This window comes from Bipolaris victoriae (genome assembly GCF_000527765.1).
Source record: "Bipolaris victoriae FI3 unplaced genomic scaffold scaffold_97, whole genome shotgun sequence".
Taxonomy (NCBI): domain Eukaryota; kingdom Fungi; phylum Ascomycota; class Dothideomycetes; order Pleosporales; family Pleosporaceae; genus Bipolaris; species Bipolaris victoriae.
Genome location: NW_014575295.1, coordinates 50,421 through 68,391, shown reverse-complemented (window position 1 = coordinate 68,391; position 17,971 = coordinate 50,421). Strand labels below are relative to the sequence as shown.

At 52.2% G+C, this 17,971-nt stretch overlaps 6 protein-coding genes across 6 annotated transcripts; 5 read left to right on the top strand and 1 right to left on the bottom strand.

Moving 5' to 3' along the window:
- Nucleotides 1-14: 14 nt before the first annotated feature.
- COCVIDRAFT_19065 (hypothetical protein) lies at nt 15-1,757 on the top strand (the record flags this gene model as incomplete). The annotated part of the gene is made up of 1 exon (XM_014697459.1): nt 15-1,757. The coding sequence occupies one exon, from the start codon at nt 15-17 to the stop codon at nt 1,755-1,757; it is 1,743 nt and encodes a 580-aa protein (XP_014552945.1).
- A 67-nt stretch (nt 1,758-1,824) lies between these two features.
- On the bottom strand, nt 1,825-2,574 carry COCVIDRAFT_108844 (hypothetical protein; the record flags this gene model as incomplete). Its single annotated transcript, XM_014697487.1, has 2 exons — nt 1,825-2,019; nt 2,089-2,574. 2 exons carry the CDS (start codon nt 2,572-2,574, stop codon nt 1,825-1,827), a joined length of 681 nt encoding a protein of 226 aa, XP_014552973.1.
- A 1,216-nt stretch (nt 2,575-3,790) lies between these two features.
- COCVIDRAFT_108944 (hypothetical protein) lies at nt 3,791-5,176 on the top strand (the record flags this gene model as incomplete). Its single annotated transcript, XM_014697486.1, has 2 exons — nt 3,791-4,385; nt 4,434-5,176. The coding sequence occupies 2 exons, from the start codon at nt 3,791-3,793 to the stop codon at nt 5,174-5,176; spliced, it is 1,338 nt and encodes a 445-aa protein (XP_014552972.1).
- A 2,057-nt stretch (nt 5,177-7,233) lies between these two features.
- On the top strand, nt 7,234-9,141 carry COCVIDRAFT_40940 (hypothetical protein; the record flags this gene model as incomplete). Its single annotated transcript, XM_014697485.1, has 5 exons — nt 7,234-7,238; nt 7,366-7,436; nt 7,493-7,548; nt 7,839-7,974; nt 8,036-9,141. The coding sequence occupies 5 exons, from the start codon at nt 7,234-7,236 to the stop codon at nt 9,139-9,141; spliced, it is 1,374 nt and encodes a 457-aa protein (XP_014552971.1).
- Nucleotides 9,142-10,786: 1,645 nt separating this feature from the next.
- COCVIDRAFT_108954 (hypothetical protein) lies at nt 10,787-12,443 on the top strand (the record flags this gene model as incomplete). The annotated part of the gene is made up of 2 exons (XM_014697484.1): nt 10,787-12,335; nt 12,394-12,443. 2 exons carry the CDS (start codon nt 10,787-10,789, stop codon nt 12,441-12,443), a joined length of 1,599 nt encoding a protein of 532 aa, XP_014552970.1.
- A 1,374-nt stretch (nt 12,444-13,817) lies between these two features.
- Nucleotides 13,818-17,572, top strand: COCVIDRAFT_108936 (hypothetical protein; the record flags this gene model as incomplete). The annotated part of the gene is made up of 3 exons (XM_014697483.1): nt 13,818-14,035; nt 14,135-17,139; nt 17,205-17,572. The coding sequence occupies 3 exons, from the start codon at nt 13,818-13,820 to the stop codon at nt 17,570-17,572; spliced, it is 3,591 nt and encodes a 1,196-aa protein (XP_014552969.1).
- Nucleotides 17,573-17,971: the final 399 nt, after the last annotated feature.

Sequence of the window (17,971 nt, the reverse complement as noted above, 5' to 3'; positions counted from 1 at the left end):
TTCACCCACCCATCATGGCCAATTCAGATCGTATCCCGGATGTTTATGGCCCTGGAACCTACACAGACAAGACCTTTGTTCCCGTCCCGCAAGATACCGCACGCATCTTCCGTCAGCTCGTATCACAAACACCCGGCTTCACCCAGGATGAAAGCATTCTCTCAAAAGTCAAGTTCACTGGTGAGGAGTATTCTGTCATCCCAGGACCCATCAAGGCAACATCCGTCGCTGCTGCCCTGCATGCTATGTGTGGTGTCCTCGGAGATGAGATACTCGCAATAAGAGGCGCCAAAGACGACAAGCGCGAGATCACTGTGAACACTACTCACGCTGCAATGTGGTTCGGTTGCATTGCCACAGCGTTTCTCAACGGAGAAGATGTCTTGAGCATGTCAGCACAAAAGAAGCTTGGTGGATTGCTTCCAGACTGGGAGCAGGGCTGGACAGACACACCACTCAAATACCGTGCAACCGCCCTATATCCTACCAAAGATCCTGAGACATGGTACTCCCTTCATGGAAGTATGAATGCTACTCCAACCCTCGAGATGATCGGTATCGACCCCAGCTCTCCGGTCTCGTCCAACGAAGAAGCTGCAGCGCTCATTGCAGAACATACCAAGAAATTTAGCCCTGCAGAGCTCGAACTCAAGAACTTGATGAACGGCCTCTGTGGCTCCATCTGCTTCACACCCCAGCAATGGAACGAGTCGACAATGGGCAAGTCACTAGCCGCACACCCACTCGTCAACGTCAAGCAACAGAACCAAGCTATCCCCACCCCGCCCATCAGCTTCCCACCTCTGAACCCACAAGACCCCAGGCCCCTCGCCGGCGTAAAAATCGTCGAACTCACCCGCGTCATTGCTGGCCCAGAAGTCGGCACCATCCTCGCAGCATTCGGTGCGGACGTCATCCGCCTCAACCCACCCCATCTCCCCGACATCAACATCATGCAACTCACGCTCAACGCCGGAAAACGTACTTCAACCGTAGACCTCCGTAAAGAGTCTGACAGGACATATCTGCAATCCCTCCTCGCAGACGCCGACGTCTTTATCCAAGGTTTCCGCATGGGCAAGATGGCCAAGTACGGTCTAGGTCTCGATAACATGCTCGAGATGGCCGGTAAGAGAGGCAAGGGCATCGTCTACGTATCCGAGAACTGCTATGGACCAGACGGGTACTACAAGGAGCGCCCTGGCTGGCAACAAATTGCTGATGCTGCTGCTGGGTCTGCGTACGTCACAGGTAAGGCACTGGAAATTACACAACAGCTTCCAAAGAACGAGGCTGTGCTGCCTAGTCTGCCTATTTCAGATATGTCGACTGGAGTCCTTGGAGCTGTAGGCGCAATGCAGGCTCTGCGTGACCGCGCGGTTAAGGGAGGAAGTTATCAGGTTCATTCTTCGCTTGTTGGTGTGAACGCGTATGCGCTGCGTGAGGATGTTGGGCTCTATCCGCTTGAGACGGTTAAGGAGTGCCAGGAGAGGTTCCAGTGGGGTGATATGCGTGGAAGTCACCATGTGCTTGACTTGCTGGTAACGGTTTACAAGGGTTGGAAAAAGGTTATTGGACAATACCTCGAGGAGAACTGTGGGTGGTACCAGTGCTTTGAGAACAGTGCGTTCGACAGCAAGAGGTTGAGCATTTTGAAGCCTGTGCCTCAAATCAAGAGTGCCGAGGGCGCGGCTTGGAGTACGCCGAGCGTACCATATGGCGTGGAGAAGCTCGAGGAACTGAAATGGTCTTCTTAAGTCGTAGATGGTCGATTTTTTTTTCTTTTCAGTTTTAGATACCAAATCCAACATGTCGCCACAACTTTTATACCATCTTCTTATCTTCATTCTCCTCAAAATCATACCCATAAACAATCGCATCCACCTTCCTCCCCGGAAAACTCTTCAAAACCGCACACTTCTTCACCCGTCCAATCCTCTCAAACCCCAACGAATCCCAAATCCTGCACGACGCAACATTCGTCTCGTACACCAGATTAAACACCGAATACGTGAATCCCTGTTTCTCCCCATTAGCTCACAAACACACACCCCATCACCATCCTCGCCTGTAATAAAGAAAACTCACCAGTCTAGGCGCCCACTCCAAATACGCTCTCCCCAACGCCTTCCCAACCCCCAAATTCCTCTTCGCAGAATTCACCAAAAACCCGCCATTACAAACATGGCTGCTCCTCCCCGGATAATTAGCTTTTACATAAAAACTCCCCAAGCATCGCTCTTCCCATGCCTCCCCCATCTGCGTTACGCTCTCCACACTCAATCCCTCGCCGAGCACCATGACGGCGGCAAAAGTACTGAACCAATAAGGGCCAAAGGCCTCAAGAGGTAAAGGGTCGAGCATTGGGTAGGTGTCGCCAGCGGCGATTTCGAGGGCGAGTTGGTTGCAGAGGAAGGAGAGAAGGGAGGGGGGAACCTGCGAGAGCGAGGTGAAGGGGAGGATGGTGGCGCGAGTGGTGCCGTCGCGGAGGGTGACGGGGGTGGGGGTGAAGGAGGGGATTGGGGTTGTGCGCTTGATTGGGGGAGATGTGGGGTCGTCGAGCATTGCGGGCATGATTGTGGTGATGTTTGGTGGAAGTGGGGGTTGGTTGAAGAGGTGATTGATCCAGGGCCAAATTGGGGCTAGAGACTGGTGTTGTTATTCTTTTGGTTTGAGGTTGGATATGTATTGTGAGTAGGATGTCGTTCTCTAAATACTGAGATTCTATGACTCGTAGGCACTATGCCTAAATGGGTGGATGTTTACGATTCATTGTTCCGCGGGCATTATTGCGTGATGAGGTAGCGGGAGTTTCTTTGCATTTCGGGTTGTTAAATGCGATTTGAGGTTCTTGCTTGGTGATTTCGCTTGCTGCTTGCGTTGCTTTCGAAATTGAGTGTCATTGCGCAACAGCGGGGGTTGATTATGAATGTGTAGTTCCACCTTGTGCTTTCTTGCTACCGTGATCGCTGTGTAGAAGTAAGAAGCCATTAGTGAAGTTTTGAATACTAGGAATATGGTATGATGTGACAATGGGAATGCATGTAGATTCAAGGAACGTAGTAGAGGGGTTGGGATTTCTGGCCCATATAGGCAAGTTGGCCAAGCATGCAGCACAAGCGTGCTTACGGTACTTGTGTACCAAAACCTTATTCATAATCGCGAGTCCTATTTGCCCATGCGCCTGTTGTATAAGCTTTTGCTTCTGCTTGCTGCACGCACATGTGTGGAACAAGCAAATCCACGCGGACCATACGTAGAGGTTGTTTCCAATGCGACGTCATCAAAACACCAATGTCGTCTCTTCAGGAACATCGTGCTGAAAATAGTCTGTCTCCCAAGAAAAAGAAGATGCAAATTTCAAGCAATCTTTGAAATCAAACATGAGGCTACAGAATAGTTATAGGATAGGGTTTGATGCGGCTTCTCAACGGCTTTTGACGGGATCAGCAATATACCCGGGGTTGAGGGGGAGTTGCATACCCGGCCTGCCTTGCTCCTTGGCGATGCGTCTAGATCAGGAAGCTGGGGGTACACAAGTATACAAACGCCTGGGCATCGTCTTGGCTAGCGGGCGAACGACGCTCCACCTACTGAATATGATTCCAGTGATGCAAGTGAGCGCGGGAATGTTGTGCGGGCTACGACAGTTCCATGGCGACATTCCATCATCGCACCGAGTTTCCCGACGCGCAGATAAGGCTACAACAGGGGTCTGAAAACGTACTTAAGAAGTGCATGTGATGTTGTAGTGTCTTGTTGCCGTCTTGTCAACTTTCTGAACTTCAAAATGAGATTGTCAAAGTTGGTGGTGGCCGCTCAATTGGCAGCAGCGTCTCCTTTCGCACACGACGCTAGCTTTGTGTCTCGCAGTGCCAGCCCAAGATACGATGGCTACCAAATCTACTCCATTACGCCATCTTCTGCCGAAGAGGCTCATGATATTAACAAGCGCTTCTCCAACTACCATACCCACCCGATCCGCAACACGCTGTCAGTTGCTATTCCACCCGAAGAGATCGACTCGTTTCGTGCACTGGGGTTGAACGCTCGCCTGGTGAACTCGGATTTGGGCAAATACATTCGCTCTACCGACAAGGAAGCCATATACAAGCGTGACTTGCATACGGCGGGCCAGCTTCCAGATCTATCGTGGTTCGACACTTACCATGCTTATTCCGACCACCTTCAGTATTGGGACGACCTTGTTGCGGCATTCCCTGACAACTCTGAGAAGTTTTCGATTGGTCAGAGTTACGAGAACAGGACAATTTGGGCATTTCATTTGTTTGGTGACAAGAGCACTGAGGATGCAACGCAAGAAGAAAAGCCCATTATTCTTTGGCATGCCACCGTCCATGCTAGAGAATGGATCTCCACAATGGGTAAGCAGAACACGAATGAGATAAAAGAATACCAACTAACGCCCTCAGTCATCGAGTACCTAGCCTACCAGCTTATTGACGGGTACCAAAAAGGCGATGCAAACGTGACTAGTTTCCTAGACCACTACGACTTCTACCTCGTCCCCTTCCACAACCCAGACGGCTTCTTATACACCCAAACCAACGACCGTCTATGGCGCAAGAACCGGCAGCCGCGCCCCGAGCTAAACACAACCTGTCTCGGCACCGACGGCAACCGCAACTGGAAGTTTGAATGGGACGCCACGCCTCCAGACGGTGGTTCAACGCCCGATCCGTGCGGGCAGACGTACCGTGGCGAAGCCGCAGGCGACACACCGGAGAACCAAGCCATGGACGGCCTCTCTGCTAAGCTTTCCAGCAAAGGCGCTGGCATCCGGTCCTTCATTGACTTCCACTCGTACAGCCAGCTCATCCTTACTCCCTGGGGCTTCTCCTGCGACCCACTCCCCGAAACGCTTCCGCGCATGCTCGAGGTCGCGGGTGGCACTGCCAAAGCTATCCAGCAAGGCAGCGCGCGAAACGTCACGTATGAGTTTGGACCTGGCTGCCAGATTCTATATTTCTCCACGGGTAACTCGAGGGACCACCACTACGCTGTGCATGGTGCCGAGCACTCGTGGACTATGGAGCTAAGCCCCCAGGATGCGGCCGGAGGCGGATTTGTCCTGCCGCCTGAACTTATCTGGCCGACTGTTAAGGAGCAGTGGGCGGGCCAGTTGTGGTTGTTGAATGATGTTTGGGATAACTAGGCTTTTGGGTGCGATGGAACGGGGATATGGGCATTGTTGAATAGGGTGTGTGTGCCTAGATTGGGTATGAGATAGATACCATGAAATTCCCTGTGTAACGGGTGTTGAAGCGGCACAGACGGTTAAGTAATGTGTTTGTGATTGGGGTAAGGTCTAGAGCTTGACCTTTAACATTACATCATGTCCGCGTGTCCTCATGTCCTCATGTCCTCATGTCCTCATATCCTCATATCCTCATGTCCTCATGTCCTCACCATGTCCATATCATCATTATCGTTCTTGTGTCCTCATTGTCCTTATGTCCACATCATCAAACACGATTACAGAGTAGGTGAAGCATAAATACGATTTTCAACGTTATATCTATTTAAATGCATGACAGCGGACAGCCAGAACAAAGATCAAACAGATGCGCTGCCTAGAGAGTTATTGTCCGTCTACTAGTTGTCCGCTGTCCTAGCTGTCCTATGTCCTAGCTGTCCTATGTCCTAGCTGTCCGCTGTCCTAGATGCCCGTGTTTTAGCTATCCGTGTTCCAGCTGTCCATCTAGTATATACTCTATACGAGTCCCTAGGTGTACAGAACAAGCATCATGTGGCGTGAGGGAAAACACCAGGATTAGACATGGGGAGATTGCTCATTGGACAGAGTCTACGAGCTTCATCCTAACATGCTTCTATCGTATCGATGAATGGTTGGGCTTCGGGAGGAGTAGCCAATGTAGACGGAATCAGAGCAAGATCGAAACTGAACCATCATTGTCCCAACATTGATTCGAACAGCTCAAGACTTGATCAACAAAAAGGTTCTAATGTAGCGAACGACAAGAAGCTGGTCGCATCATTGACGGCTGGTTGGAGATTTGGATCTGCAAGAGTAGTCTCGAAAATCTTTACGGTCAGGCTCTCATTTTCGGCGGCCCACATGGAGAGTACACATGTAAGGGCAGGTTGAGCACGTGGATTTGCGACCGTGGAGAATTTGGATGTGCAGCATGTCCCAGTATGTAGCCCTAGGAGAGCTAAGGAACTTGGAACACTATGTGACTGCAGTTAATTCTTTGTTAAATTCTTCTAGCGCGTGTGTACGAGCGGTGTGACGAGAAGTTTGGAAAGAGAAAGAAGCATTGAGTCAATTGTCAATAACAAACTTGAGTTCCAGTGCGGTCCATGGTCGGTCGAGGGCGGCGAAGGCCATGAAGGCGGGGCCCAGAGCTTTGGATATGCCTAGGTACATACGTAGGTACTAGATAGCGAGGGTCTATGACGAGGCTTGGGGGCTCAGCGGAGGGGCATTGTTCCAGCAGGACAATGTCCAATGGCAAAGAGAGGGCAAAAGCAACGCAGAGAGAGACTAGTGGAAGAAAAGCAGGTATGAACACGGTGGTGTGCATAAGGGTGGTCAGAATTGCCGCCAAGGCCACATCAGACTCGGCTAGTGGTGGGGCTGGGTACACAGTATGATGGCAATCTCAAGTACCCCGCCAAAAGTTTTGCAGTGCGGCAAAAGTGAAACCCAAGCTGCCTCAGTGCGCGCCCAAGGCTGGCGGCAGTGGTTGTTTTTGGCGTGAAATTTTTCGTCTGTAAAGGCGAGAGGGGGAAGAGGGTGGAATTGGGTAGACTGTGAATGTGGCCAGGCAATCTCACAGTGTGCAGGAGGGCTGGCAGAATGAAGTCATGTCCCCAAAAGGGCTGAGGGATGGGCAGTGACGATGCACTCACAGGCTCGCGTGAGGCAACTGCGGCTGTGGCGAGGACATGGCGGGCGGTCAGCAGTACTCAAAGGGCTCGACATGAGCCAGGGCCAATCAGGCGGGGCTGTTTTGCCTCTCTGCCTACAGATTTCGTTGCCAGTGAAGGAGTTTTCGTAGCCCAACCGGGGGCTAGCGCCGAAAACTAGCACGGACCCACTAGGCTTTCCAGCTATATTAGCAACACTCGACCCCTCCATCGTCCAATTCTTCTCTTCGTCCAACTCATACCTTACACCGCGCGCTGTAAATCTGAGTATTCAACAGCTTTTCCTCACTTCATCCAAAACAACACACTACCGCCAACATGGGGTAAGTTCTTGTCCCCCCTCCTTCACCCCCACCTTGCGCCTCTCTGGCCCCTCGATTGTGCCCACAGTCGCATCTTGAGCTTGCCACTTGCCCTTGTCTCCAACCAGACAACTAACAAGCAATGCAGTAAGGAAAAGATTCACATCAACGTCGTCGTCATCGGCCACGTCGACTCCGGCAAGTCGACCACCACCGGACGTAAGCCTCCCCTCTCCGAAACACTGCGGGATCAACACGCTCACAATGGGATACAGACTTGATCTACAAGTGCGGTGGTATTGACAAGCGTACCATTGAGAAGTTCGAGAAGGTATGCTATGACTTTTCTTTCACCGGCAGTCCTGCCACTGCCCATTGCAACTTCTGCGCGCGCGGCCATTTTCGGGCTTATCGCAATGAGGGGCATTTTTTGGGTGGTGGGGTTGTGCGAACTTTTACGCGCTAGCGCTAGTCTGGATGCGGCCTTCGCGAACCGCAACACCATGACGCACATCCAATTCCCCCACCAACTTCCACGACATCAAGGTCACGCTTGGGCAGTTTGTCTTTAAGCTTGACAGTCTCTCTTCTTTAGCTACACGATGCTGACAACTCTCACAGGAAGCCGCCGAACTCGGAAAGGGTTCCTTCAAGTACGCATGGGTTCTTGACAAGCTCAAGGCCGAGCGTGAACGTGGTATCACCATCGACATTGCTCTTTGGAAGTTCGAGACCCCCAAGTACTACGTCACAGTTAGTATGTGGACATGTCCTCTCCGCAGCCAACTCTTTGGAATCATCACTAACGCTTTACCCAGTCGATGCTCCCGGTCACCGTGATTTCATCAAGAACATGATCACTGGTACCTCCCAGGCTGACTGCGCTATCCTCATTATCGCTGCCGGTACTGGTGAGTTCGAGGCTGGTATCTCCAAGGATGGCCAGACTCGTGAGCACGCCCTTCTCGCCTACACCCTTGGTGTCAAGCAGCTCATCGTTGCCATCAACAAGATGGACACCACCAAGTGGTCTGAGGACCGTTACCAGGAGATCATCAAGGAGACCTCCAACTTCATCAAGAAGGTCGGATACAACCCCAAGCACGTTCCCTTCGTGCCCATCTCCGGTTTCAACGGTGACAACATGATTGAGGCCTCCTCCAACTGCCCCTGGTACAAGGGTTGGGAGAAGGAGACCAAGTCCAAGGCCACCGGTAAGACCCTCCTTGAGGCCATCGACGCCATCGACCCTCCCAGCCGTCCTACCGACAAGCCCCTCCGTCTTCCCCTCCAGGATGTGTACAAGATCGGTGGTATTGGCACGGTTCCCGTCGGTCGTGTCGAGACCGGTATCATCAAGGCCGGTATGGTCGTCACCTTCGCCCCCGCTGGTGTCACCACTGAGGTCAAGTCCGTCGAGATGCACCACGAGCAGCTGACCGAGGGTGTCCCCGGTGACAACGTCGGTTTCAACGTCAAGAACGTCTCCGTCAAGGAGATCCGTCGTGGTAACGTTGCCGGTGACTCCAAGAACGACCCCCCCAAGGCTTCCGAGTCCTTCAACGCCCAGGTCATCGTCCTCAACCACCCCGGTCAGGTCGGTGCCGGTTACGCACCAGTCCTCGACTGCCACACTGCCCACATTGCCTGCAAGTTCTCTGAGCTCCTCGAGAAGATTGACCGCCGTACCGGAAAGTCTGTTGAGAACTCCCCCAAGTTCATCAAGTCTGGTGACGCCGCCATCGTCAAGATGGTTCCCTCCAAGCCCATGTGCGTTGAGGCTTTCACTGACTACCCTCCTCTTGGTCGTTTCGCCGTCCGTGACATGCGTCAGACCGTTGCCGTCGGTGTCATCAAGTCCGTCGCCAAGGTCGACAAGGCCGGCAAGGTCACCAAGGCCGCCGTCAAGGCTTCCAAGAAATAAGCGCTCGGTTTTTGGGTTGCTTGTTTCTCTTCTTTCGTCTCTAGATACCTGCTTCTGGGGATGTGGTTGCTTCGGAAAAGCTGTGATGACTTTTTAAATGTGTCATGCATAACGGTCTGGGGTCCTGGCGTCTCCCTTCCATAGTTTCCATAATGATCTGAATGAAAACATGGGTGGGCAATGAACAAAAACTAAGCTTTATTGTGATCTTCATGAATGGTTGTGGTGTTGCCAATGGCATGTGAACTTCCAGCCCATGTCCAATCCTGGTGTTTCCACTCGCATCTTCATGTCCTCGCATCCTCATGTCCTCATGTCCGCATGTTCACATGTCCGCATGTTCACATCGTCCTCGTGTCCTCATGTCCGTATCGTTCTCATGTCTGCATCATCCCCGTCCTTATATCCACAGTGTTCTCTTGTCCCCGTCGTCCTCACCACGATTGCAGAGTACCAAAAGCACATGACTCTTAACATTACAACTGTTCAAATACGAGACACCAGACAGCAACTATCCAGGCGCCACATTTATTTCGAAGCACCGCAAAGTCTAATGCGATAAGAGTACATACGCGCTTGTCTACCAGGTCCGACAAAACGGATGTTTCCAAGTGTGACGATTGGTGGACTCCTCGTGCCATGTTGTACGGAAGGACCTATGAGCTAACGACCGTAGTGGTCTTGTGTATTCCACGCCTGAATATTCATTCATTCATTTGTTTGGGCAAATTCTAGAAAAGCGGACATTGTGGCAACTGTGTGGCTGTTAGGCGCTCATAAATAGGTACAGTAAACGGACGGCTAGGACAGGGACATATAGGAAACGGACATATAGGAGGTGGACAACTAGTGAACAGACAGATAGTAAGCGGATTGGTAGGACATGGACAGTAGGTAAACGGACAACAGGTAAGCAGACAATTGGATGGTGGACAGCTAGATGGCGGACAGGTAGGACGCGGACAGGTATGACACGGACATAGGACATGAACAGCAGGTAAATGGATAATTAGATAGCGCACACCCAGGAAACAAATAATTACGTAGTAAGCGGACAGCTTAGACACGAATATAGGACATAGATAGTAGGTAAGCGGACAGCTAGGTAGCGGACATCTAGGAAACAGGTAGGTATGAAACAGACAAGTGGTAAACGGACAGTTAGAGAACGGACAGGTAGGACGCGGACATGGACGCTAGTAAATGAACATAAGGTAAGCAGACAATTGGATGACGGACAGCTAGATGGCGGACAACTAGGAAACGGGTAGCTATGTAATAAGCGGACAGCTAGGAAACGGACAATTAGACAATGAACAACTCGAGAACGGACAGGTGGTAAATGGACAGCTACGGAACGGACAGCTAGATGGCCATAGCTTTGAGCCATACTGACCCGATGCAAGACTTTACAGTCACAACGATACAATTACTAAAGTCTCATTTCGTGGATTGCATCAACAGGTAATGTAAAAGCTTGCATGTGAATCGTCTTTTGTGAAGATAGTCAAGGCTGATAGGACGGGATTGGATAGCTCCAATTGTCGACCCACTATTTCGGCTAGGCTGTTGGGCTAGTACTACTTCCTGACCAAACACCAGTCTCGCCTTCCCACACCACGCCTTCCGTGCTCTTGAATTAACAATGTCGGCGGATCTCTTCGCTGAGTTTGGGGCCGACCCTCCTCCCAGCCAGCAGCAACAGTCAGTAGCACCTGCGAAGCCCGGCCCGCCCGCGACATCGGACTTTGGGTTCTTCAATGACCTAACCAACATCCCGGCCTCAGGCGGCTCATCGCAGCAGCCACCGCCGACAAACCATCTCCAGGGTCTTGTTTCTTCTTCGGTCCAAGGAAACGACACTGGTGACAACGATGACTGGGGTGACTTTGAAGGCGGTTCTTCCTTCGATCCAGCTCCCCTCAAATCGCAAGATCCATTCGCATTTGCTCCACCCCAAGCTTCGCAGCCCCAGCCAAATCTATGGAACATTACCTCGAGCACCCATGATCCTTTTGCATTTTCATCACAACCAGCTTCGCAACCGCCAGGTCAGACATGGCAACAAGCACCTGTTGTAAAAGCCAAGAAGTCTACAGATCCGAGCGTACTATTCGACGCAGAAGATGAATTCGACGATGAAGACGACTTTGGTGATTTTGAAGGTGAAGAAGAGGCAGCGAAAAATACAGGAGCACCGGTCACATCGTCCTCAGCACTTGCAGATCTACTTGGAGATATGAGCGTATCACAACCACAGCCTCCAAGTAGTAGCCAGCGAGAGGTAGGCAGTGAAAAAGCGTTACCAAAAGGCCAGGTATCTGCAAAGAAGAATATCAAGGGTAGCTTTGGAACTGTACCCAAGGCAAAGCAGTCTGTGCCAAAGTCCGAACCGATTTCACAACAAAAGGACGATCAAGGGTGGGATGAATTCGACGACTGGGAGGCATCCATTCCAACACAAGCAGCACAGAAAGCACCCAGCAAATCCAAATCCATCAATACCGCTCCAAAACTTGGCTCAAGCATTACGCCGCCACCAATACTCTCCCCAACGACACCTGACCCGCAACCTGGCGAGCTGCCTCCTACCAATGTGCCACCGCCTGGAGTTTTGTTGTCACTCTTTCCTTCGCTGTTCGCCGAAGCGCAAGAGAAACTTTTCAAACCCATGGCAGCACAGCCTCTACCTATGAGGAACAAATTAATGGCTGAGCCGGGCACGATTGCTTACCTTCAGGGTTACCTGATGTTGGCAAACGTAGCAGCGCACATTATTGCAGGTCGAAAACTGCGATGGAAACGAGATCAACACCTGTCTCAAGGCATGCGGATAGGGCCAGCGTCTTCGCGGGCAACTTCAGGGATGAAACTAACGGGCATCGACAAGGGGGAAAACATGAAGGAAGAGAGAGAAGTGTCGGATGTAGTGAGAAGCTGGAAAGAGCAAGTTGGGAGATTGCGACATGTTGTTTCTGGTGTCAATCAAATCAAAGCTGGCACTCTGGACCGCGGCCCAGATCTGCAGGAAACCATGCCAGTCAAGACACTGAAGCAGGCAGAAGGTGGCATCCCTGCACGGCAGCCGTGTATGTTGTGTGGGCTCAAAAGAGAGGAAAGAGTGACTGCATCGGACCTGGCTACTGATGACAGCTTTGGCGAGTGGTGGATCGACCAAACCAACATGCATCGAGGTGCGCGTTTCATCAACTGCCGAACCTTGGTACACATATGGACTGACATTTTCCCCAGGCTGTAGGAACTTTTGGAACCAGCACAAAGATACTCTTCGACAGCGATGATGACTCAAATTTTTAAAAAGGCTGCGTTGAGCCCCGGACGGTGAGAGTGACGTGGAAAAAGAAAAGGCAGCACACATGGCTTGGACGAAAGGGGAGTGTGCGCGTGTCACCACAACAGCCTATATGCGGGATTGGCGGGACATCTAGCCCAGAATGTAGTGGGAGAATAGGCGCGGCTGAAAGGCCCATGGGAGAAGAAATGTTAGCGGAGATTTGTCGGCGGTTGAGGCCAGGTTGCAGGTAGTTGGGCATTGCATGGTTCAGGTGGCATGGATGAGAAAGGAGAGAGAGATGGGCGAGGTAAATAGAGACAGTGTGCCCCTGGCTGGACTGGACTGGACTGTTGGACAGCATCATGGATCATGGCGAGTCGAGCAGGGCGGGCATTGCAATGACAAGAGTGTGCGACGTCACTGTCTAGTGTAGTGCTAGGGCGGCGCGCGTAGTGTCGGTGTGGGTGTGGGCGCGTCTGGGCTGTGTCGGGACGGAGGACGGAGATCAGATCTGAGGGGAGTCGACCACGTCTGTGCACTTCGCGGGGCCAACGGGGGGGCGCAATGCAAATAACGCCGTTACCGTCCCAAGTCGCATAGTGCCTGCGACGAGTCTGCGTGCCGTTTTCACTACTATACATACACTACGCCCGCTACTGCTACTGCTACTACTACATGCTAAGTGCTGACTGACTTTGCTGCTGGCCGTCTGTCGACTCCAGCACTCGCCTCGCCTCGCATTCTTATACTCCCAGCAGCTGGATTGGCTTGCAGGTGACATCCGACGTAGGAAGACCTGCACCCCCGCCACAGAAGCCCTTTGCACCATCCACGCCCGCCGCTTCATACCCCAGGAGCCCTATCTGCCCCAGACGCAACACACGGGCCAGTACACGTTGACTTGTGTACCCGTAGACCAAGGCCTAATTACATTGTCGTCATTCGCTGCCTCTGATCTTACCGAGCCCAGCCAACCCCCCGGGCCTGGGAACAGGCGCTCGTACGCCTCAGGGAATGAGCAGGCCAAATGATCATGGTACGTCAAATGACCCTCTTCCCCGGATCCTCATGCCCACGCCTTTCCCCTCTTAACGGCGTGTACCACTGGCGCGCCCTCAGCAGCAGCCACTGTACATAGGCCACACCGCCCTGCTCTGCCACTTGCCCTCCAACACGAACTCGAACCCCCCGAGAGAGCACCCGTACGAGGCTACGTCCCTGTGTCGGTCCCCGCTAAGCCTGCCCTGCACAACTTGATATCTACCCACCCTCCCCGTATACCGTGTTCTGTTGTCGGGCCAATCTGTCAACCTGTCATCGTTGTTGGCCAGCTAATTGGCATTTGCCTGTCACACCTGCCTACATACATACACATACATACATGGGTTCGTTGGCTGACGTCCTGACCCCACCAGGCTCTCTACCAGAAGAAGCACCCTTCGACTCCCTGTCGCAATCAGAGCCCATCGCCGAATATGCCCCGCTGGTCAAGACGAAAAGCACCCCGAGCCTGCTCAACTACCGCTCGGGACCTCCGCCGCCCTTAAATACCGCAAAGCGCCTGAGCATCGATGCAGGACAATTAGATCGCATGGCTAGGTGAGTAGTCGGAGCAGTGGTAATAGCAGTAGTGGGGGAAAGAGCCTCCCTCATTCGCTCAATGGCGAGTAGTCATTATCGCTGACGCGTCTGCCTCAGGTCTCCCATCGTTCCAGAACATGAGCATGGCCTAGGGTCCTCCGGCCTGCGTCGCATCCGCCAACAGCCAAGTTACAAGCAGCTCTCAACATCCCAACGGGCTGCTTCCCTGAACATTGGCACTCCGCCAGTATCGAGACATCCCTCCGAATCGGCGCCCACGGCGCCCGCCTCGCCAACATTTGCTTTTGGCGAAGATCTCTCTCGTTTCCCCTCCGAGTCACTTCACTCCTTCTCGTTTGCAACACAGTCAGAAGAGTTTATTCACAATCGCCAGAATGTGCTAAAACGATCCATAGAGTTTATGCGTGACAGGCTAGGCTGGGCAGCAACAAACCCTGGGATAGCAAACGCCCAAGCAAAACTCAGTGGCGACCAGGAGGTGCAGAGTATGATGGAGCTGCTTACTCGGGCAAACCTCATTGGACAAGATGGCACAGGAGCCCATGGACTGGGTGCACTGGGTCCTGTAACAGGGCCAGCCGACATGTCGGGAAACAACCCCTTTGAGAAGGGCTTCATGGCCGAACGCTCAGCGAGTCCAGAGAGCATGCTTGAACCTGCAAGGCCATCGCTGCACCGAGTAACAACTGTCGACGGCGGCGACTCCAGCAGTGCCTCAGACTCCCGAGGCGCGCGAAGCTCGTCGAGTACTGATCGTACCTCTGACACCTCAAGCACACGCACACCAGCAGGCTCGTCTTCACCCCCACCAACCTCGCAACCTCCTCGGCCGCAGCGAGCTGCCCTGAAACGTACACTTACTGATGTCGTGCCCCTCACCATACAAAGCCAACTCAATGACGCTCTAGCACAGCCCTACCGGGTAGGGGATCAAGAAAAAGTTAGCGATCTAGTTTCACCTACGACAATGCCCTCCTTGACACCGAGCTTCAGCAATGCACCAGTTCAACATTCTGTCGGAGCTGCGCCGCATGGTCATGGCAGCAGACACGTCCCAGCCGCACAGGCCATCTTCACCACCGAAACGGAATCACCATGGACCATCACGTCCGCCAATGACCTGGCGTGCTTGGTCTTTGGTGTTACGAGAGCTGAAGTCCGCAAGCTGGGCATACTCGAGGTTGTACGAGAGGATCGCAGAAAATGGCTAGAAAGCAAGTTGAGAGACCCCGAGATTGGCTCAAAGAATGCACAATCGGCAGCGTCACCCGGGACGAACAACTTAAAGGTTGGCAGTGGTGTCACAGCACGGTTGCTGAGTAAGGCTCCGTCGCGGGTAACAGCTGCGAGAAAGGCCAAGACAGACGACGGCAGCGGATCATCCTACTATAATGCCAAGAAAACGGGCAAGCTGAACCATGAATCCAAAGGCTCGAGGGGCGTATTGCTATGCGGCGACGTAATTCCTATTCAAAAACGCAATGGTTCTACAGGGTCTGCCAGCTTGTGGGTCAAAGAGAAGCGGGGTAGCCTGATCTGGGTGCTCGAGGAGATTGCGGAAGACGTCGTGTACATCACCGTTGACGAAGTAGGCTGCGTATCCAAGGGCTGGGGCGCGACAGAAGCCGTCTTCGGGAGCGACCGATTACGACGAGGAATGGATCTCAAGCGGCTGATACCTGGCATACCGCGACTTCGAGGTACAAACACTGGAGCATTAGATTATGATTCGATCGATGAGTTCCGCAGCTACACAGCTCGAACATCAAACAGCATCAACATACCAGTAACTGTGGAAGCACTACCCGGCGAGCCAACATTCCGTATCTCAAGTTTCCCACACATTGCCGGTATCATTGTTCTAAATTCTGCCGACCTCAAAATCACAAGTTCCAATTCCGTCTTTTCATCAGCTTTGTTCGGACAGCCGCGGCCTGAAGGTATCCATATCAGCAAGCTCATACCTGCGTTCGACAAGATTTTACACGTCATGACGGACGAGGATAAAATTGAGCTGGTGGACGGTATCGTTATCCCCGAACACAGCTTCCGCCGCGCTCGAGCTCTGCTGGCCATGCGGGAAGGCAGCGCAGATGCGGCTGCTATTTTCTTGAAGCCAAGTGGTCTGCCAGCTCTCCACCGTGATGGTTCCGAGATTATGGTTGACGTGCAAATGCGGGTAGTCAAGAGCGAGAAAACGCCTCGCTTCGATGAAAACGTGATTGAAGAGGAGGACGGGTCGTCGCCCAAACCAACCAAGGGTCCAGAGCTGGTTTACGCATTATGGATAACCTACTCCAGGCAACTGCATGCTGCGAACCATGGTATTGGGCCCGTGACTCCGCTATTGTCTCGCCCACCCTCGCCCCGCCAACTTCAACCTGGCCAATCGAGTTTTCCTATTCCTAACGAACCAGAATCACATCAATCGCAGGGTGCACCGACCTCTGCATCGCTTATAACTCAGCAAATACAAGAAGCCATGCAACCCATGAACCCTCCTGAACCCTCAACACAACCCCCACCATCAGCTACAATGCAAGAAGAACCACCCCACAAGAAGACTATCAACGACTTTGTCGTGCTGGAAGAAATGGGACAGGGCGCATACGGCCAAGTCAAGCTCTGTCGATACAAGAAGGCCAGTAACAAGAAGGTGGTGATCAAGTATGTTACAAAGAGGCGGATTCTCGTCGATACGTGGACGCGAGACAGGAGGTTAGGAACTGTTCCCCTCGAAATCCACGTCCTAGATTACCTTCGCCGCGATGGCTTCAAGCACCCCAATATTGTCGAAATGGCCGATTTTTTCGAGGACGATATCAACTACTACATTGAAATGATACCGCATGGCCTGCCAGGCATGGATTTGTTTGACTACATTGAGCTACGGGTTAACATGGAAGAGAAGGAGTGCCGAAAGATTTTTGTTCAAGTGGCTGAAGCGATACACCACCTGCACACGAAGGCAAAGGTTGTACATCGCGACATCAAGGACGAGAACGTGGTATTGGATGGCGAAGGCAACATCAAGCTCATTGATTTCGGCAGTGCAGCATATATTAAGAGCGGGCCTTTTGACGTCTTTGTTGGTACCATCGGTACGTTATTTTTTGCTTTTTAACCCCTGAGATTTCCGTCCACATACTAACGATGCCCTAAATAGACTACGCCGCCCCCGAAGTTCTAGCCGGCAAAGCCTACCGCGGCAAAGAACAAGACGTCTGGGCCCTAGGCATCCTCCTCTACACCATCATCTACAAGGAAAACCCCTTCTACTCGATTGACGAAATCATGGACCACGACCTCCGCGTCCCTTGGGTCATGTCCGAAGAAAGTATTGATTTGGTCCGCTTGATGCTGGACCGTGATGTCGAAAAGAGGATTACGATTAGTATGGTGCTGGAGCACCCGTGGTGTAAGGGTGTCAGTGGTGGTGAGGTGACGCCGACTGCTGCTACGGCACCGACTGCCGCGCTGCCGGCGCCTGCGAGTACGATTGCTTCAGGTGTTTTGGGTGAGGTAGATGGATAGATGGCATGAAAGAGAAAGAAAAGAAAAACATTCACCCCGGTTTAGAGAGACAGATGGTGTTCGGAGAGGGGGACGAGCAATATAGAAAATGACCTCCTTTTTTCTCTTTCCTTTCTTCTCTTCCTTCCCCCCCCCTTCTCTTACGACCTTTTCTTCTTTCATTTTTCATTTCTTCTTTTGAATGGCACATTTTTTTTGATACCTTCATTACTTTCGCTTTTTCCACAACTTTTTCGATCGTGGTATTAAAGGAATTTGGGCATATTAGGATAGCTCTAGGGACAAATACATGGCAAAATTTCAGTGAGTTACAATGCATGACCTTTGTCTTTTCGTTTGATAGATGGGGGAGTGGATATATAGAGACAGGACTGAGTCAGGACATTCGCTTTGAAATTT